This window comes from Solea solea, chromosome 5 (genome assembly GCF_958295425.1).
Source record: "Solea solea chromosome 5, fSolSol10.1, whole genome shotgun sequence".
Lineage (NCBI taxonomy): Eukaryota > Metazoa > Chordata > Actinopteri > Pleuronectiformes > Soleidae > Solea > Solea solea.
Window position 1 is genome coordinate 15,525,005 of NC_081138.1, and position 21,928 is coordinate 15,546,932.

The 21,928-nt window shown below is 41.3% G+C and overlaps 1 protein-coding gene across 3 annotated transcripts in view; it reads left to right on the forward strand.

The window, feature by feature from the left end:
- Positions 1 to 10,162: 10,162 nt before the first annotated feature.
- The window catches only part of LOC131459334 (protein unc-13 homolog C-like), a 90,975-nt gene continuing 79,209 nt past the window's right edge, over positions 10,163 to 21,928 (forward strand). For 2 of the 3 annotated variants that reach the window (XM_058629041.1, XM_058629042.1), the window contains exons 1-2: positions 10,163 to 10,698; positions 15,760 to 20,021. In XM_058629041.1, the coding sequence (XP_058485024.1) occupies positions 15,950 to 20,021 (4,072 nt within the window). In that variant the 5' untranslated portion in view covers positions 10,163 to 10,698; positions 15,760 to 15,949. Of the gene's footprint in view, positions 10,699 to 15,759; positions 20,022 to 21,928 lie in introns of those variants that run through there. The other variant, XM_058629044.1, reaches the window with a different exon arrangement.

Below are 21,928 nucleotides of genomic sequence, written 5' to 3' on the forward strand. Positions count from 1 at the left end.
TAATGTAAGGCCGTAGCAGGTTTAGCTTGTATCTTGTCTTTTTTTCTTCCAAGTTACAGTTGTAAATTTACAGCATTATGGATCTCACAAAGACATGAGTAACCAACGTAAGTTTGGACTCGCTCTGAATTGATCCGTTTCCCACAGCTGCAGTGGACTAGACAGATTGGTGTGGCCTCTCTGCCCCTGCTGTGCTCTGCGAAAATTGTTGTTGAACTATTGAGGTGGAATCAGCAAAGAACCTCTCCAGGAAAAAAACAAAAAAACTGCTATTTTTGAGGAATGGCTGTGACCTTTTTATCTCAGCGTTAAACTTGGTATGCAGGGCAGCTTTGAAGGTTTGCCATTGTCAAGGAAATGCCAAAAAGACACGAGATGAAACCTTTTTTTTTTAAAGCACAAGTATGTCATGTGAAGCATCTTAAGAAGGCTTATTAACCTTCTAGCCACTATGTGCAACAGAGGTCAGTTGGTCCATCACTTTCAACTTTACAACTAGCTGATTAAATGCATTTACATTTTAAAAAAAGACATTCATGGTCACTAAATACTGTTATCATTATTTATAGAGGTGATGATTGCCAGACTAAACCTCTTATACAAATAATCACAGTGTAAATTTTGTCCAGTCACATAAATGTTGGAATTGAATTTTCTTTATAGCCAAATGCAACATGAAATAACCAAAACTACTGTACAGTAGTTAATATATTAAACTAGTACACTATGACAAACCCACTCATCTCAGCTGTGCACAGTTGTCTATAGGAGAGTACTCAGAATTAACAGTGATTGATGCCACATCAGCCAAACAACAAGCACTTTGGGGGCCCCATCACATTTTGTGGTGTTTCCCAGCATGCTTTGTGCTGCTCTTATCGGGCATCTGCAGCCTGCTGTGGGACTAAATACAGAAAAGTGCTGTGCTGACACAGCCATGCTGCGTATGCTGTACCGCAGGGAGCCCGAACAATGCTCAGAGCTAATTTTAATGACAATTAGCTACAGTCTGTCTCATTGTTGATGCATCAGGCATCTACACCTGAGCGACTGTGTGTTGTGTGTGTGTGTGTGATTGAGAGAGAGAGAGGAAATGAAAGAGAAAGAGAAGGGGAGAGGGGAAAATAAGACATGGGCGCTATGTGCTGTTATCTGAATACTTTATTTGGTTTGTTTATTTGGCTTTTGGTTTGAGAATTTAAGGTGAGCTTGTGATGTGTTGGCATGTGTTGCACTATATTTATATGTAGTTGACTCGCTGGTGTCATGCATGCATGTCTATGGTTGCAAAAAGTGTATGGTGATATTGTGCATCTGTATGATAATGAGACTCATTGACTCTTTTTACAAAATGTATGATCTTGTCTTAAAGGTAGGGTTGGAGATCCTGGAGAAACAATTAGAGCAGGCTACACTTTTCAAATTCAATTCTTCAGACTACGCCTCCAGAGCACAGGAACAGCAATGAACACAGATTCCCGAGATTGATACAGCATCGGTAACTTTCTGTACTTTTCGGTGACGCTAACTTACTTGCTCAGTTGACAATGTGAGGCCGAAAAACCACAAATACTCTCAAAAGATCACAAAGACATGAAGTTAACCTACTGGTCCAGTAGAAACAGAGCCCCCGTCACATCACTTTGCAGCCCTTTCTGGGCTTTCAGTTGTCGCCATGGTTCAAACGTAGCACCAATGTTTACACTGTTGTTGGCACCTTTTCTGTGACTGTCTTGTTGGATTTAGCAAGCTCACAAAAGCTCTGGCGTTGCCTTCTGAGCATGCGTGATTAGTGCACAAAGAGGGGTATGCACATAGGGGGAGTATGGGGGCAAATTGATTGATGCATCGCAATCCAATTAATTTGTTCGGGCCATTCAATATGATGAGATGGTGTTTTTACAGGCCTGTCCGTTCCACAGGTGACTAACATTCTGTGTGTGACAATGCATTAATTAATTGGTTACAACCGGGGTGTAACAGGATCTTAAGCAATACAGTTTGTAACTTGTTTTTGAAAAGTGCAAATGGGAATACATTTGACAACAAGCTACAAAGCATTTCACTAAAAAATAAAATAAAAAACACAATAAGCAGCAAGTATAAATCAACGTTACAATAAAATTTGCTCTAACAAACGGGCAATTCCACCACTCATACGTCCCTTTGCCGTGCACACCGTGATGATCTTTAGGTACCAGGAAAGATGAAAGGATCTTACTTCCATATTTATTTGTTCTTCTTCTTAGGTTTACACTTTGGGTTTATGTAGGCAGAGCCATTCTTCATTGATTACATAGTAAATTTCTGCTTCAGAACATAAAATGCCCACTCTGGCTGGTTTGTCCATTTGAGCTGCTGAGGAAACACAGAGCAAACCTTTTTTATTTTTATTTTAAAGCAATCATACACTTATACAAACTACTTATGGGTGCTCATTTCAATGTCTGACAATACATGAAAGCCTTGGTTTCAAATGTTTGACAGTCATGAGGTTACTTACTTATTTTCTATCATTTATACAGTTTCAATGATATAATTAGGGAGGAGACATCTCAGTCAAGAACATCATGCATCACAGTATTTGTTTTTAAAAAGAAGCCAACTGTGCCCATAGCACTGCCAGAGGTCATACTGTGGTTTCAAATGGCAGCTCATTCAACTTCTCTACGATACTAAAGAACAACAGGTTAGCCAAATGTGGATCGTCATTTAAATTGTGAATTACAGTCTGACAAATAAACCTCTAAATCCACGCTGACAGCCAGTCACAGTGCGGGTGTCGACAGCAGCAGTAATTGAGACCATTTTTGCTGTGAGGAAGTGTCAGCAATAAGCATATATGATTGTATCTGTGACATATTCCAACTCAAAAACAAATCCAGGGTTTTTTTAGAGAAGCAGGGCAGTTTGTTGTCTGTGTGAGCTAGCATACTGTTTTTTAAGAATAATCTCTCAGCTTATTAAAGTTTAATGTGTTGAGCAACACTCAACAGTATTTGCAAATGTCCTGGTTTACCTGTCACAGTCACCAGAAGAGATGATGATTAGCTCAGCGCAGCAGTGGAGACACAACATACTGCAGTTAAGTAGAGACCAATTGCTTTGCCATATTTACACCCCGAGAAAATAAGTCCAAAGGTTCATATCGCGTTGCATCATTGCTGTTCTTTAAAGACTTATCTTGTCATCATTATTTTCGGCAACGGTCATTGTTTTCTTATACCAGAGTTTTATAATTGTATAAAATATTTAATTTAACCCCCATCCCGAAACTGATTAGCACTTAATTATGAATTATGATAGGCCTTCAGTCTTACATTGCCTTCAGCTTTGATTAATGTGGCTTTAGACTTATTAGTTCACATTATGGGAAAGACATGTGTTGTTTTTTTGGATATACCTATACACAGTATATTAAGTTAGTATGAAGTAGTATAAAAAAATATCAGCAAAACAAAAAAGGCGAATATTGCTACTTACCACTGCTTGAGACAGCATATATTGCATAATGCTCTGCGATGGCCCCCCTTTAAGATGCCATACCACCTTCCTTTAAGTGCGCCCCTGCTTGTGTATAAGGTGTCTGGAAGAGGAGGGTTTTTATCTGCAATGCAGCAGCTGGACGCAGGACTCAGACTCTGCCATCATCTTAAACACCATCTGATTGATCCGGAGCATTGTATCTCAGCATCTTGTAAAGATCACTCCCCCGAAATCTAAACCCGTAATGGTGTTTTGTTTTGTTTTTCGTGCCCATGCATGACAAAAAAGGCTGAACATTGGAGTGCAAGGAATCCAGATTTGCTTCATAAATTAAACACAGCCCTCTTCATCTGCTGTATCTTAACATTGCAAGTCTACTACAGACCCCGCTCAAAAATTCACAGCTGTCCTTGATATTCTAGTTTGTATTCTAGTCTAGATTGAAACAATCTGTTTATAACCTTTTTTGAACTTTGGTGATCTTTACTTTTGAGTTTTGCAATAGTTCAATCTAAAAACAATGAATTTAGTTTGTAGCCTAGTTCATTCATATACTGTATATCCCAGTGATGGGGAAACAAGCAGGCCACACGGGTGGTGTAGTGGCTAGCACTCTTGCCTTTGCAGCAAGAATACCCCAGCCTGTGTTTTGTAAATACAGTCCAAAAACATGCAGATTTGGGGATTAGGCAAAGTGGACACTCTAAATTGACCGTGAGTGTGAATTTGTTGTTTGTCTCTGTGTGGCCCTGTGATGGACTGCGACCTTCATGTGGACGATATAGTAGCAGAAGATTAGTGAGGCTGCCATAGGATTAGATACAATATACAACATTATAGATATGAGATATTCTGTGGTCTCCCATGAACATCCTTTGTTGTCCCATAAGAGATCCCATTATATGTTGACCATATTTGAGTTATTTTTCCCCCTCATCTGTACTTTCATTTGTCCTCCATGCTACACAGTACTTGCCTGATGGTTCAAATACGTTTTGTGGCGTGTGTCTCTTTAAGGACAGCGTTGCTGGTTAATTTGTCCACAAGTTGAGCTGAGACACCTCAACAAATATTTGATGGATGACTGATATTTTATGCAGACATGCTTGGCACCGCCACACAAAGTACGCCAGTGGCTGTGGAGATAACCTGACTTAAAGTGCCACCAGAAGGTTACACATTTCATTCAGTGAAAATTGTCAACAGCCACATTTTAGATTACTAGAAAATGTTTCAGGTACCCTGAGGAAGAACCCTTCATTCAAGGGTTGAATTTTTTGTTCCATTTGGCATTGGGACTCATGTGGCCTTCAGGGTGACGGTAGCGACTCTGATCCCTTTACTCTCCACCTACCAGTATTATCAAGTTAAAAATCTAGATTTTTCCAGTAAATTAATGACATTCCAATCGGCCTCAGCAGTAGCTCATTAGAAAATGTTATACAAAACTAAACTAGAATTCTGCAGGACGAAAACGCCTATTATAAATTATAGCTGATGTAATGATATAGTAGACATGTGCTGTCATTTAGCTCAAACTCTGCAATTTACAGTAAGGACTGAACACCGTTTTCTTGGTGACAACATTGGAACACACGAAGGAACTGTGACGGTCATGCTCAACAAAACTCTACTCAAAAACAATTGTTATTCAATATGAATTAAAACCTATCCATGAACATGCTCCCCAGATTGCTGTAGATCGGAATTCATTGGTGCCCAACTTTCAGATTTTATCAGATGTGTACGAAAATGATTCCTCCACAGCAATTCCTCGCTTAAACACTTCTACTAAAAGCACAGAACATTTTCTTTCTCATTCAGTAAACCCTCAGCAACAGTGTTAATCTCTCGCTGGTTCACCAGGTGCTAATATGAGGAAATTGTTACTACTGTCCTAAATTAAAGAGTGGATGTCAGCTGTGTGTGAACAGCTGTGCGATCTGAATGTCGTCCTTTAATGCGCTCTCTCTCTATTGCGACATAAATGAAACGATATTTTCCCCTCAAGCCGATGCTCATGTGCTAGATTTACTGCTGCATCAGCCCACAGCTATCCCTCAGTGCTTGAATGGAAGGTTTCAACCACTAAAGGGCTACGCAAAGAAATACCATCTGCCAGTCTCATTAGTGCCGTCTCTCCTCTGTTTCTGCCTCCTAAGGATAAAGGTCAGTCATTGGAGATGTGGGTGCTATATTTTCTATTCATTCTGGGTTAAAATGAAAATGTCAACTTTGTAATTATGACCGCTCTTATATACAGTTGTATATATTTTTCTATCTGCATAAGTCAAAGGAACCCAGCACTTTAGCATTTACACATATGTGAACATTGACAAGGCCAGCCAAAGGTGTTTTTTGTTTTTTTTTTCTGTAGAGCAGTGAACAGAGGAAAAGATAACTTAACAATAATAGGAGCTTGGCATCAGACACGGGAGCACAATGACAAATGCAGTGGATGTAGAAAGCAAATGAGTACGTTCAGGGACACTCCCAAAAACAATGGCTGTAATTGCGTTTTAGGATTCTTTTCAAAACTCTGGACTTATTCGGTGTCTGACACTTCAGTAAATGCTGTTTTTAAACATGATGAGCAGTGATGGAGAACAGTCCCATCCAGCTTTTAGCCTTGACCCTTGAACAGCAAACAGTTTAGATGGCGAAAAACTAAATTATTGTACAAAATTGTATATGAAGAGAAACTGAAAATCCAGACTGTTGCACCAAAAAAAATAGTTTTTAACTGTCTGGGATTTAATTCACATTACTTTACTTGTTAGCTTACTAGCTTTTAATATCACAATGTCAGCATGATTACTGATAATACAAAAATGAAAAATGGTGTTACAGATTTGAAAAACATCCCAAAGGTGATGGGATCAAAATTAATCAAAAATATATTAAAGTGTCACACTCTGACTGGATAAGTTTTAGTTTGAGATTAATCACAGGAATACAATAGTTAGTTTTGTTGTAGAGTTTTATTCCAAAGAAATTCGGACATATTTTTTTAATCTCGCACAATTTTATATGGCATCTTACTTCAAACAGTGGGGCTTATTGGCAGAAACGGTGTCGCTGCAGCAGCGGAACGACGATAACGGAGCTCAAAAGACCAAATTCTATTTCCTATGGGGAACACGTACTGAACAAGAGAGGAGCGAAAAGTGAAGTCCGTGGAAACAGACACATGTTTGTTTTGTGTATACGTATATATTTGAACCTACTGTCTATGCAAAAGCATCAACACTATGGCACTGCATATAATGCGATGCAGCATGGAGTCTTGTTTTGAAAATGTAACTCAACAGAAATGGCATGGTGGCATTTTATAGCCAGAGACAGAAATGACTTAGACTTACTTTTTCTTCAGGGTCATTTGTGATCGGATGTGATACTTTTTTTGGGTGGGAAAAAAAAACAAGTTTCTCTGCAAAACAAGGTTGTTTATTACTTGTCCTGTCTTAATTAGTGTTTGAAACTATGCTATGGTATCCTCACAGAGAATGACTGGCAACTGGAAAATACCTTGTTTTTAACAGCACGTCGGGAGCAGTGAGGCTGAAAAGCGAAGCTCATTAAATTGTTTTGAGGCTCTTTAATGCCGCTGTTTGCCATATAAAAATGTTGCTGAACGATATATATCCGCTATAAATTTGAGGAAATATTCAGTTTACAGTATGTCTCTGTTACAAGGAAACATCATTAATCAGAGACATGTTTGTCTTACAGTATCGGACATGAGTGACATTGAAAGAAACCTTAGACGGTGAATGTTCACAGGCCATGACCAGTAAACCAAACGGTGGAAAAATACCTCAGGAGCCTTATAGTTCGCTGTCCCCCGAGGCAGCTGAAGGCACTGATATGAGCAAGGGTCTCTGTCTGTCTGTCTCAGGCAGGAAGAGGCAGAGGGAGATACACAAGAGAACAACGGAATAGTGCAGGCCACTGAAATATAGAGGTTGCGAAATGTTAGGAGAAAGAAAAGAACAATGTGCTATTTTATTTATAGAAACGCCTCCTTGTATTGATATGCATTAAATAGATGATGTGTAATGTCCAACTGGGACAGAACATTAGAGCATTACTCTGTCTCTGCTAACACTATCTGGACACTCAACTGCACCGCTCACTCACTCAACCAGTGTGTGCACACACACACACACAACATGGCCCTTAAAGGAACCCCAGCACTCTTACAAGACGGGAGTTGCATTAGCAGATTGTGTGTCTCAAGTGATCCCAACAACAACCCGACTCAGGTGAAACTAAAGGGATGTACACAAGCTCAGAAAAATCTGCTACGGTTTTTTATTCATCAGCTTTCTGGCCACACAGAACTGACGTTTTCAGCGCATTGAAGCGCTATTTTTTTGAAAATGAATCCCAGAATGGGAAGATCTCAAAGCATCACCTTTGCGTTTTTCTGTATAAACCATTCCATACTTTGGGAAGACGATGATGTCAGAGTCCCACCTCTCTCTTGAGCTTTGCTGTCGCCATCTTCTTTGTCTTCCTCTTGTGCTTGGCGTTTGTTTGGTCTATTCGCTTGGTTCATTCCGTCTCTCTGTGATTGTATACATTGTGCTATGTGATTATTCATACACAGTGTGTATGCGCTATGTGTGTGATCGCTGTCTCCCTCTCCATTTTTAACCCACAGCGCCACGTACCGACCTAGCATATGTACTACAGTGTTTAGAGTCATTTTGAAGACCTCGCGCGAAACAATGCTGTGTTTAGGGAAAACTTTTAACAAAGAGAAAGAAGAAGATAGTATTCAATTAAAAAAACTTTACTTGTCCCCACGGGGCAATTCAAGGTTAGTAAGTATATGTAAAAGTTCTGTTTCAGTGTAAGGCATAATAACCTGAAACTGGGTCACTGCATTGTTTAACATGAACTTACTCTCAAGACAGGTATTTAACCTATAGAGGCTAAATACCTGCAGTTAGTCAGAACTGAAGAAGCCTCTTGGATGAGAGCTTTGAGAACGTCTTGAACCTAACCAACTAAAGCAAGTCTACAGCAAACCCCTGAACCTTCACAACCAAAACATAAAACATATTCTAATAGTATTTTTTCCATCAACTTTATTTTACCTTTTGCTTTCATTTCTGCCCTTAGTGAAATTGTAATATTCAGTTTCACGTATAACCGAGGCTAAGATGAAATTAGCCTTGAACCGACTCACATAAAATGCTAAAACACATCGGCATTTTCCCTATTATGTCTGATTGAAGTGTTCAGCAGAAATTGGAAGTGATTATTTGGGTCAGATTGGATCAAAAATAGCTTTTTCACGATGCAATTACTCTCACTGTCGGCAGGGGACGAACGGGAGCCAGACACACATCCACAGCGTTCACCAGCCACCTCACCGACTCCCCAAACCACGCTGCTTGCGCGCGCGCGTCTCCAAACATCCTACAACACCACTCTCTCCCATGTGACAGGAAGGGAAGAGGGAAAGCGAGCACGAGGGAAATGTGATTTCGCTTGAAGGCCAGACAATTAGTGGCTGCTGGAGGAACGCATGACACACATCTCAGCTGAGAGAGGAGAGGAGGAGAGGAGAGGAGAGGTGGACTGTCAGCTGGAGGCAGACTCACACGCACCGGAGCACAGCTGAGAGAGAGAGAGAGAGGGGTGGCGTTTATGTATATGCTTAATAACCACCAAGGCTAGAGTCGGTGAAATGATGTGGACTATCAGGTGATTTTCAACCTGCAATAATTTCATTTCACTGTGTCCGTCTCCATTCTTCCTTTCCACAGGAAATTAAAAGGTCAATTAGTGAAATGTCACAGAAGGACAAATTAGATCAATTGTCTGTCTGCTGCCATTTTGTCTCGCGGATTCTGTGTATTATTACACATCCAGACAAATAAGGATCGTTTTTCTTTTCCCCAGCTGTGAAAATGGTGCACCATCAATGACCAATCTGCAGTGCCAATGAGCAATCATGTGTGATGATGTGAGTGTGTTTGTATTGGTTAACTCTTTAGGGCCTTTGTGGCATGGGCATTAACCTTGTCAGGACCAGTAGTCCTCACGGAGACCAAAACCTGGTCCTAATGAGGCAGAACCTAATTTCTGAGGAACTGGGCTAATAGATGAATCTGAATTGTGGTTAGGTTAGGTTAAGGTTAGGGTTCGGCATTAACTGGTTATGGTTAAGGTTAGAGATAACGGTTTTTTTTAGGCTGACCAAATGAATGGAAATCAATGCAGAGTCCTTAATATGATAGCAGTGCAGTGTGTGTGTGTGTGTGTGTGTGTGTGTGAGACAGAAGGACATGACAGTGCACTCCTCGTGCCCCTCCGACATGCCTACACCTGCACGCGCCAGACACTACAGGACATTACGCACAAACCCTTTTGAAAAATGAAACCTATAACTTTGTTCTTTGGCGCGTTTTGGTGGTTCCCAGGGTTTATTGGCCGGTTAATGCATAGTGTTGAATTATGATATCGCCAAAGCGATTTATTTGTTCATGCTCGTAATCCTCATCTTGCCCTCGTGCCTTTACTTACATCTCACTCACGGCTTCTCCCGCTCTCTCTCTCTCGCACATGTGAAAGTGTGTGTGTGTGTGTGGGGGGTGGGGGTGTGCGTAAATTCGCTCATTCTCTCAGCGAGCACAGAGAGAGAGAGGGGAGGAGAAAGTGATTTCCAACAGGAGAGGGACCGCAGACATTCTCCATTCTCTTGCCGGGCAGCACAGTCTCTGTCTGGGCAGCCATGAACAGCCGCAGCGCTGCCTGCCTCCTCCTCATCATCACCGTCAGCATCCGCTGTCTGCGTCCCATTTTGGACAATAAGTGACAGTGTAGTGTCTATGAAGAGTGTGGACCAGCTGACATTAACATGCAGCATCTTTAAGTCTCAGACGGCGGAGCTCGGCAGCAGCAGCGGAGGGAGAGGGGAGTAAATAGACGGCGGAATGGCGGAGAGGTGTGTGCGTTTTTCTGGGCTGTGGTGTCTGACGGCGGCGGAGAGATGCTCTGAGCTCTGGCATTAGACGGCAGCTGCGCACCGAGCTGCTCTCGCCCCCTCCCCTCCCCTCCTCACCCTCCTCCTCCTCCTCCTCAGCATCATCTCTGGTCTGCTCGCCCCGACCATTCACTGAAACCGGGGAATCGGCTCCACACTGCTCGCTGTGCTCACTACCATTGGCGTCCTGCACGGGAATTTGACACAACCAGGTATGTGCAGCGGTGTCGCCTCGGTTCGGTCGCGGTGTGCGTGCTTGAATGGTGTAGGGTTGTTGACTGCTCGACTTCCCCCTAAATCTTCTTGTTGCTTCCCTTCCCCTCCCTCTGTGGCCCTGTCACTGGATTAATGTAACGTTATCTGAGAAAAGATGCAGAGAGATGGCATCATCTGTGGATCTGTCTCAATCGGAAACACACACACAGAAATGTTGGGTTTTAATGTCGTTTAGTCCTTGTGCCTTTTTATTCCAAAATCCAGCTGTGACACAGTCACTGTAGATTCTACACATGTGCCATTGCTCCAATTCTCACCTTTTATACATGAGGCACAACATGAACGCATGTGAGCAAATGGTGTTTCACGTTTAGCAAAATTCGATGAGACTGGTTCCCGTCACTCTGGACAAAGAAATGGTAATATTTTGATTCATGGGGGGGCAAACAATCTGTTGTGATGTTGGCTGGCTCTCTGAGGCTGCAGGCTGTTATTTCACTGTTGGGGAAATACGCTGGGAAGAAGAAGGGAGGCAGAATGTAGCTGAGGATGGGCGTGCAGGCAATATGATCTGAGGATGCACACATCCTCACCCCCACCCCCCACTGGTACGCTTCTTCTCAGTGAGCAGCAAATGCATGCTTAAAAGCAGCCATGCAGGGATGGCGCACATGTGTGTGCACGCATGACTGCACACACACACACACACACAGGAGCATAGGCATGCACACAGTCACATGTCCACTAATCCACACTCGGCCATGATGCACAGTTCTATGTTCTGAAGACATGACGTAACACATGAGCATCTCTCATCTGTATGCATGTGTTCCCAAAGGTTTGCACTGAAATATTCTTGTCTCACTGGAACGGAAGGAAGGAGCGTGAGCGGCAAAGCACAGCGTGTATAGTATTATACTTACCTGCAGCATGTTCACATCAAATTAGCTTTTTCATTAAAAAGGGAGCGAGATTATTGTACAATTGTGAGAAAAACATGTTTGCACGCCCCAGTAGTCACTCGCTTTCATTAACGTCGTGGGACAGAGAATGATCCATTGTGAGAAACTGAGTTTATTTGTCTAATCAGATGCAGTTGGAGAGGGGAGTAAATCGGTCCCTGGGCATCATGGCAGTGCCTCGGAGCGTTTGGAGTGGGTGTGGCTGAGGTGCTCCTCGTTCTCTGGAGGTTTTTCTTAGTCTGACTCACAAATGGGAGGGACTTTACCTTGGGATCCCAACAGGAACTCCTAGAATTTATTTGGCAATTTATATATTAGAGCTGGAAGTTCAGCCTTACTCAGGGGTACGGTGTAATCTCAATCAAAAACACAAATATTCCTTCTTAGGTTATCCTCTATTTAACATTACCTGAACACATTTAAAATCAAATACCATCACTTACCTCATCATTTCATTTCATTATGTATTATATCATGGGGGCCACACGGTTGGTTTAGTGGTAAGCACTCTCCCCACGTGTGTGTGGGTTTTCTCTGGGTTCTCCAGCTTCCTCCCACAGTCCAAAAACATGCAATATGGGGATTAGGTAAATTGGACACATAGGTGTGAGGGTGGGTGGTTGTTTGTCAGTGCATGTGGCCCCGTGATGGACTGGTGAACTGTCAGCTGACATTGGCACAGCACCCCCGCGATCCTCATGTGGAGGATAAAGCGTTAGAGGATGGATGGATTATGTCATGGGCTTTAATAACACAATAATGGATGTAATGGAAGGACTGAATGCTCCAGATGCTACCATATTTATTTTACAGTGATCAGAAAGTGTGTACGTGTGAGCATGTGATACTTCAATACATCAAGTCCTATTATTAAAACAATAGCTGTCCACTTATCTATACATATAGGCACCACAGAATGCCTCCATCACAATGAATCTGCCTTTGACATGTTGCAACCCACAGATGGAGCGAACAATAGCTCCGATACTGCACTTGCGGATGAACCCGCATGTAATCTCATTTTCACATGTGCTTGTCATGAAGGTGTGGAATAAATGGCACCATTTCATTTGTGGCTCATCAGCTACCAAGCATGCACACTTATACAAAGACCCACACAGGCACACACACATGCATGTCTTTGCTTATTCTCGGTGGATCTTAATAAAACACATACAGACAAGCGGGATAAGGTGATCTAGTTATCTGTCATCCTTTTCTCCTAATTCTTGCATCATTACACTCTAATGGGACGATACAGGCGATACCTCATGGGCATTATCAAGTAATTTGCGTATCAACTCTAGCTCTGGAAGAGGGTAAACGCATCATTTGTCAAACCTTAACATGCATATGTCAGGGTGTTGGCTCTGTAAGGAGAAACACAGCTCCCTAATTGGTAATCAGAACTCATTAAACATTAGTACTCTCTTTGTGTGATTTGTCTGGACAGTGGGCAGCCTCAGTGCAGTACAGTGATTTGTACAAGTGATGTTCCGGAGTCTGTCTGCAACAGCAAACACTGACAGCAGTCAGGTGCTGTAGCCTAGTGTTTAAAGCACATTGCAAAATAGCACAATGGCCCATCATGGTGGAGTCATTCAGCAAGGTGCAGTTTCATAAAAATATGTTAGATACTTTCCTAAATCACTTTTACACAGTGTATGTGATGGACTAAAAGAATTTAAAAATCATGCAAAACCTACAATATGTGTTGGTGTAATGAGCAAATAACTTAGGTCTTGGTATATGTGATGTAATAAAACTGGTGTTGGCAAATAAACAAAACACCTACGAATTTACTTTACGCAGGTTGTGGTAAGTCTGTATTTGTCATTAAAAAAGGGAAACCAGAAGACCTAGTTGGCTCTGGCATATATACATTTTTAGTGATCATCTTATCACTTGGTATGCTCCAGATGGCCATGTCGTTGATGAAATTGAGCCCATATGTCCAAATTAAATAGGAAGATATGGAAGAAGGTTCATAATGTACGAGCCCCTTGTGTGCCGTCTTGGCGTAAGTTGTTTGCTTGCATAGTCATTTCCGTGTCCCTTTTCATTTCTGATTGGCTTGAACTAAATGGCCAGTCACAGTGATCTCTCTCGTTGATGGACGGTGGTGCCGATTCAATGTGCTGAATCAGCAGTAATGCTGTTGGCAGGGTTCCTGTCTGCGCCGACAAGGGCCATATCAGTGTTTTGGGTTTTCCCCATAAATCATTGATTTAAAAAAAATAAATAATAAAAAATCATATTTACAGTTTTATTCCTTGAAGCCAACCCATATTTTGAATAACCACTGGTGGCAACAATGCTGGTTGTAAAAATGAATAAAAACTCAGATTAAAGAAAAATCTGCCTATTTACCTCTCAATTTACAATGTCGGCACACAATTCCCTGAGAGGTTAATAGTCTTTGTGGCTAGTTGCAGGTCTTCTTCAATAGCATATGATATCAGTTTTGTAAATTCACATACACATACTGTATGACACAAGTTTAATCGACAGCTAGTATCATCCAGTAGGTACCTGAACACCAATTTACAAAATGTCAACATCTCACTGGGAGTTCAGATTCTTATGGGTGACGTCATGATTGGTTGCCGCTTAGTTTTGCCCTTTTTTGCATCATATAGGTGTTGCATGCTAAGTGAATTGCAAGTATGATCATTCCTGAAGGATTTTTCCTTGTACTTCAATGTGGTAAGACAAAAAGAATCATCCATCCATCCATTTTCTACCACTTTATTCTCCACAAGTGGGTCCTAGGGGGTGCTGTGCCAATCTCAGCTGATCGCAGGGCCCCATATAGAGACAAACAACCATTCAACCTTTCACTATTCTCTGGTAGAATAAGTCAAAAATACATATTCACTCTTACATCAACAACTAAAGGTCCCATAATCAGGCCCTCAGCTGCTCACTGATTAACATAAGTTGTGCTGTGGCACCTTTCAGTTTTGCATGCAGTCATGCATGAGTCTAAAGATGAGAGTTTAAAATGGTGATGAAAGTATTTGTGGCATGGCCAAACTATCATATGTGATTAAATTATAGGGGCAGTTTTGAGTCGTGACTTGTGACCCATCAGTTGCAAAGCTGCTCATTCAAGACAGATGAGTCATGAACCTCCTCTTACCATAAAATATGCTGTACTCCTTAACGTCACCCCCACCTTTTTAATTCCATTGCTTTAATGACAATTTTTGATGATGCATATCCTTTAGCATATTTTCAAGTATGAAAACACAGGACTTTTTAATGTTTTTAAGTGTTCTGTCTTATACATCTGAGTAACATTTTGGAATGAAGTAAGTCGTTTTTAAGTAGCAGATTAATTGTTGCTTAAAGATTTCGATTAAATGCCTTTATTTTATAAGACATTCTCTTTTTGAAGATTCTAGCCCAAGGCTTGCCTCAAACTTAATCCCTTAAAGTTTTCAAGTCGTCAAGCTCCTTATTCCACCACGCAACACTGGCAAGCTTGTCTTAAGCCCTATTTGCTAATTGTTGGTCCTTCATCAGAGCCCAGCAATAAAAGTTAACTGTGATGCTGTGTTTCTCTTCTGATTTGAAGCAAGCATGTGTTCGTGCTCATGAGATTGTAGACACACCAAACTCCTAAAAACACCTCAATTTATGTGGAGCAGCTGTCAAATACCATGCAGAACTAGCATCCCTCTTTCAATGTTGTTGGCCAGTTCTTCACTACAGAAAACACACCTAAGAACTAATCCAAACTGTTTATTTAGTCAGCTGTACAAAAGCTGACAGGTTTCTCTTAAGCTTATTATATTATTGTTATTATATTGTTGTTATTATTATTATTATTATTATTATTATTGTTATTATTATCCCCAACTAAGCTATACTAGGCTCTTTACCACATTGAGTACTTTAAGGCCATTAAATGAACTGCTGTGGGTAACAGTGGCTCCACTGTCATACACACAGTCATACTGTACACTGTAAATTATTAGTAAGCCTCCCCCTTACAAAATACACTCAGTATAGGATTTTTTCAGTTTGTGTTAAAGTCTAAAATGAGAAGTTGTTACCAAATTGTAAAGTACTTGTTCTTTGTTCTTTCAGAGAGATGTTCCTTCTCTGGAAGTGGGGGACTGGATTAAAAAGTAATTGTGAGCCTCAACGTGGACTGTGGTTTTAGTGATCGTGAGCTGCTCACTGCAAAGCTGTGTGATTGTGCTTGGCTCAGCACCGCTGCATTCTCAGCCAACTTCTTCTTTCACTAGATGATTAACAGTCCACAGGATTACCATCCATGGTTTCTGCCCTAATAAAGACTATATCATCCTACATTGAAAAGATTTGCAAAGGAATGTTTACAAAGAAATTGGCAAACCCAATAAAGAAGAAAGAGAGAAGTGAAAATAAAGAACCTAAATTGACCACCGATGTGCAAGCAAACAATCCAAATCTATCTATTACACTGAAGACCACAGTGAAAAAGATTTCCAAATGCTCTTCGGCACGTAACATATCACTTGAAGACGACGACGGAAAGAACGACTGTTCATCTCTGTCACCCACTTTTAGTTATCGTGTAGCTATAGCAAATGGACTCCCAAAAAACTCTCCTTTTTTGAACAATAATGAATGCATATTTCCTGAGGTTCTTTCAATTGATAGTAGTTACTCTGACTCTTTGAGTGAGACAAAACCTGTCCGGAGACTGGATGAGCATAAATCACACACCATGCCTGTAAGACGAAATAGAAAGAGCCTCATTAGTTTGGCTCCCTCTGACGGCAGCTCTGAAGGTGAAAGAGTGGAACGCTCAAGTCTTCACACACTTAGACTGGGTGCTCTACGCAAGTTAAGAAAATGGAAAAAGAGTCAGGAATGTGTCTCCTCAGACTCAGAGGTGAGCAATTGGAGGAAAACACTGGGCATCCGGAGCAAGTCCTTGGACCGTGCTGGACGTCAGCAGAAGAGTTCAACCCTGGAGCCTGGTTCCTCCTCCACAGGTTGTATCAGTCAAACACAGGATGTTATGGAGATGATTTTTAAGGAGCTTCAAGGAATCAGCCAGATAGAGACTGAACTGACTGAGTTGCGTGGCCACGTCAATGCCCTAAAAAGCTCCATTGATGAGATCTCCAGTAGTGTGGAAGTAGTTCAGAGTGAGATTGAGCAGCTTCGCTCAGGATTTGTCCAGTCCAGAAGAGAGACACGGGATATCCATGACTACATAAAACAAATTAGCCACCAGGCAAATAACTCAACTTTGCGGTTTCTCAATGTTCCTGAAGAAAGGTCAGAGAAAACAGAAAGCGTAATATATAAAATATTAAAAGACAGAATGGGTTTTACTGATGCCCGTAAAATAATAAAAATCGAACTTGCTCATAGGCTAGGTCAACAAAGAGAATGTTCTAATGCGAAACCCCGCCCCATTATTGTCATTTTTGCAACAACTCAAGATAGGGATGTAGTCTTGAAAAAATGCTATAAACTTAAAGGAACAGGAATCACAGTTTCTACTGATAGTTTAACTCATGATGGAAAGGAGAAAAAAGACAAAGCAATGTCCTCTTCACAAACATATGAAAGCATGGATTTAAAGGTTTCAGGGAAGGAAAAGGTAGTGGAGAGTGATGACTGGGACTCAATGGACAGTGATAAAGAATTAGATGAATTAAGCAGAAACAAATATGCAATGGTGATATCCAAGCCTGTTCACAAGAGTAAATCAGAGAAGAGACGGTCACATGACCATAGCCAGTCAGGAGAAGAAGCAGGCTACTCAGGAGCAGTTCATTATGCTGATGACTCTTACTATGACACAGACAAGCATGCTAAGGCATACTACTCTGATATGACCCCTGGTTGGCTTTCCCAGAGTGACTATTCCTCCCCTAAACTTAGCCGATCAGAATCTGACTGCTCAAAACTTTGCCAATCATACTCTGAAGACTTTTCAGAGAGTCAATATTTTACACGTGCTAATGGAGGCTCCTTGTTGTCCTCCTCAGACCAGGAATTGTGGCAGAGAAAACAAGAAGACATGGCTTCCTCATGGTATGCTAGCCCCAGTCATCAAAATCAAACCTATGAACACAATGAGGTTGAGACAACAGAAACGATTGACAGTGGAGTGAGCAATGGACTTGTATGCATGTCTGGTGATAGAAGCCACTATAGTGGCTCTCAGGTCTCTCTGCAAGGTGATCTGTCACCCTGGAAAGACTGGCATCATCTGGAACAGGGTGCAGACTCTGGCTTGGAAGCCTCCATAGAGGTCAGCAGTCCATTTGACCCTTCAACCATCCCAGGTTTTCCAGAGAACATAACTAAATGTCAGGAGGTTGATTTACAATTTGAAGGAGATGAAGAATTCATGATGTTTGACAGAGAATCTTCTCTGCCACCTGTAACTACCCATGTCATTCCTCACATCGCAGAGCGTGAGCCTGTCATCAAGCCATCTGCTCGGCAGTCTAAAGAGGGATGTAAGGTGAGCACAAAAGAAAGCATGAAACCATCATCTAAAGATGCGCCTAAAGCTGCTGCTAAAGCAACTCATAAACAAACTAAATTGGCTCCTAAAGAAGAAAGCACCAAGATATTACCAAAGGAAAGCCCCAAACTAACCGCAAAGGCTACACCTCAAGTGACCTCTAAAGCAGCTCCTAAAGAGTCATCAAAAGAAATTCAGAAATCAGCAGCTAAAGAATCTTCTCAAGTCCCCATTAAAGACAGTTCTAAACAAACAACTAAAGGTGCAACAAAGCCCATTGTTAAAGAGGTATCTAAAATTCCATCCAAGGTAACCTCTAGTGAGACTGTAAAAGTCACACCGATTATGTTTTCTAAAGAAAGTCCTAAAGAGTCACCCAAAGACAGCCCTAAAATAACTCCAATTGAAAGCCCTGTCTTAACACCTAAAGAATCCCCCAAAGAGTCCCCAAAAGAATCCCCTAAAGTCATAGCTAAAGAGTTACCACGTGTTCCATCTAAAGAAGGTCTAAAAGTTGTTGCTAAAGAGGTCACCAAAGAAGCTACAAAACTACCCCCAAAAGAATTATCAAAACTACCCCCAAAAGAATTATCAAAACTACCCCCAAAAGAAGCAACAAAAGCAACCACGAAAGTGGCACCTAAGGAGACAGTACCCACAAAAGACGTTTCTAAAGTTCCACCTAAAGAATCACCACCAGTTCCTAAAGAGAATTCTAAGGTGCCCCCAAAAGACAGCCATAAAGCTGCCTCAACAGAAGCCCCTAAAGTAGCACCCAAGGTAGCCTCGACAGAAGCCCCCAAGGATACCCCAAAAGCAGCTCCCAGAGAGAAATTCCCTGAACTGGATGTCAATCATAGTTTTCATCAAACCCAGAATAAGTCTACAGCTATGTACCGCAGTCAGAGTGAGATTCGGACAGAGAAGGTTGAAGAGGTTCCTAAGTCTTGGAGTAGTAGGCTCAGTATAGATCTCAGTGAGAAGTCCTTTGGTTTTGGTTTTGGCTCTACTCTGCAGAGGGCTAAGTCAGCTCTGGAAGTTGTTTGGAAATCTGGTGCTCCAAACACCCCTGCTCCTCCTGAGGAGCCAATCAATCCTCCTTCATCATTCATGGGACGTTTCCGCACCCTGTCCACCTCCACTGCAAATACCTCTAGTACGGCTATAGACTCCGATGTCCACAAAGAGCCTGTCTTCTACAAGGCAGAGGAAGAGAAACCAAATGTAGAAGCAAAAGCTGGTGAACAACAAGAAGATGGTGAAACCCACTATGTTGAAGTGATGGAGCAGGTACTAGCTAACTTGGAGAACAGAACTAATGCAAATGAATCAGATGAGTTTACACAACAGTGTGAGACTACTCAGGACTATAATGTGTCTGATGACATTGAGGCATTAGACGATAATGCCTTTCAGGATTTTGAAGATTCTCAAGATTTTGATGAAAGCAAGAATTATGAGGAAAGTAAAGAGGCACATGTTTTGGAGTATGATTGCAGTTTGGATGATCAATATGATGAAGAGTACATTGAGGAATATGGAACCGAACTCACTGAGGATACTGCTGCATATGATGCAATGGTGGAGTATGTAGATGTTGAAGAACCAGATGAGATGACTGAGGACAATGATGTTACAGAGGAGATGGACGAGGGTGACGAAGAGCTAGAGGAGATAGATGAGATAATAGAGGAAGCCACCGAGGTGACTGAAAAAGTGGAGCAAAAAGTGGAGGATGAAAACAAAAATGTTGCAGAGGAGAAGCCCATAGAGGCCCCACCCAAGAAACGAATCCGACCTACATTTAAGGAGGCAGCACTCAGGGCCTACAGAAAACAGATGGCTGAACTGGAGCAGCAGATCCTGGCAGGAGGTATGACTCATTTTGTTTGTCAATGTGTACCTTTTCTATCAAGTTTTACACTGTCAATTGTTTACAGGGCATAGTGATGATGTGTGATGTTTCAAGCATATGTCAAATAATACCAATAACGCATGAAGATGCAACACCATGGGACTTCAAATTATATATTGTCGGTTGTATTAGAGTACATGTACGAAGGTTTGTGAATACTTTGCATTGATGTACAATGAGACAATCTCAACAAAAGTTTTGAGAGGCAAAACTAAAATCCATTTGGAAAATGGTAGAAAATACATAATTTTTCCTTAAAAATAAAACTTACAAGCAAATAAGCTTTATTAGCATGGCCTGTCTATTTGAACCATCCATGAAATCCTTGGTCTTGCCATTGTCTTAATAACAATAAATTATTTTTTTACAAACACTAGCCTGAGATTTGAAACACCATTGGTAAATAATAGTAGATTAATGGGAAAATCTCATACTGTTACAATTCAGGGTCCTCTGAAGAGATTATTTTTTTGAATTGAAGAATGTAAGGGGATTATTGATGAAGCAATAACAATGTCAAGCACAGGCACAGAGAGCCGCTATCCAAAAATGTAAGTATTTTAATAACCTGCCACTCAGAGCCAGCAATTTATTACTTTCCTGCCTACAGCAGCTTTAATGTTTGCTTTATAATTTGGTGTCAAATTTGTCTGGCTACAGGTAATTAGCCTTTGCTTACTTGAAATGAAAATTATATATCTGGTGTTCCCTAATTGATGTTCAATGTTTGCAGTAATGTTGATGATACGAATATTCTGTATATAGCGAAGCTAACCATTGCTGGATATTTTGTCGAGTTGGTTACTAAACTTGTTTTAGCAATTACTTTGACTTTGCCACTGTGAATCAGTGTTCTTATTAAATGTTTTGTTTAAATGAAACATGCACCTCCAAATACATCCAACATTCATTTTTACAACAGTGTGAGCAGTTGTTTATAGTCCATGTTCTACTGAGAGAAATAGCCGTAGATGGGAGAATATGTCCATGCTGCTGGTAGGTCAAATCAGTTTCAGCTTTGGAAGTCCAGGTAAAACAAATCAAATAACTGTGTTGACATTTCAGTAAAATGAAGGACTTAAGCTTTTTATAGTGTAAGTCCCCCTCATTAGCATTGTGCCTTCATCTTTTATAGCTGATGTGTGCTCACCACGCTGGTCTGAGTCGGAGCTGTGAAGGGAGTCACACCAGTATTGCCACTCCTGCCAAGCCTATCTTCAACTGGCTATAGCAGTTTGTCTGTATTCAGATGCTAATTCACACTCCCAAGGGCATTCTGTAACCAGGTCAGCCTTGCTTGGAATATTTATAGAGGTCTGCTGCTCGTGAAGTTTGCTGCTTTCTCCTAAGGGAGTGAAGGAGGTAGATCCTCTTATGCTTAGTGCACCATTTCCAGAAAGAATGGAGAAATGAAAAATGCAGACACAGGAATGAAGAATCTCTAGTTGTTTTAGGCGAAACAATCCCCTTCAAAGCACTGACTGATTCAATATCAGCCTTATCATCTGACTATTGTAAACAGGGAAATCCTTTTCTCCATGGTTTACTTCACTACTAGGAGGAGCAACAGTATGACAATAGTTTTACCAGTGACACTGTTTTTTTCTTGCTTGTTTGGCTCTCTTTAGACCTGGTATTAATATCAATCTGATACCAAGTGGACAGCAGTATGAGTATACAATTAAGGCTGCCTATTCTGCTGATGTTGTCTGCCTCACTGCAGTTTTGCAATGAATTGAACTTCCAAATGAGTAAAATCTTGCTCGTTACTTACTATTGTGAAGCAGACCGCACTACGAAAGTCTACTTGTAGTACTTCCTTGACCCACCAAACTGGAGACAACCCTCCAACACTCAAGTGCATC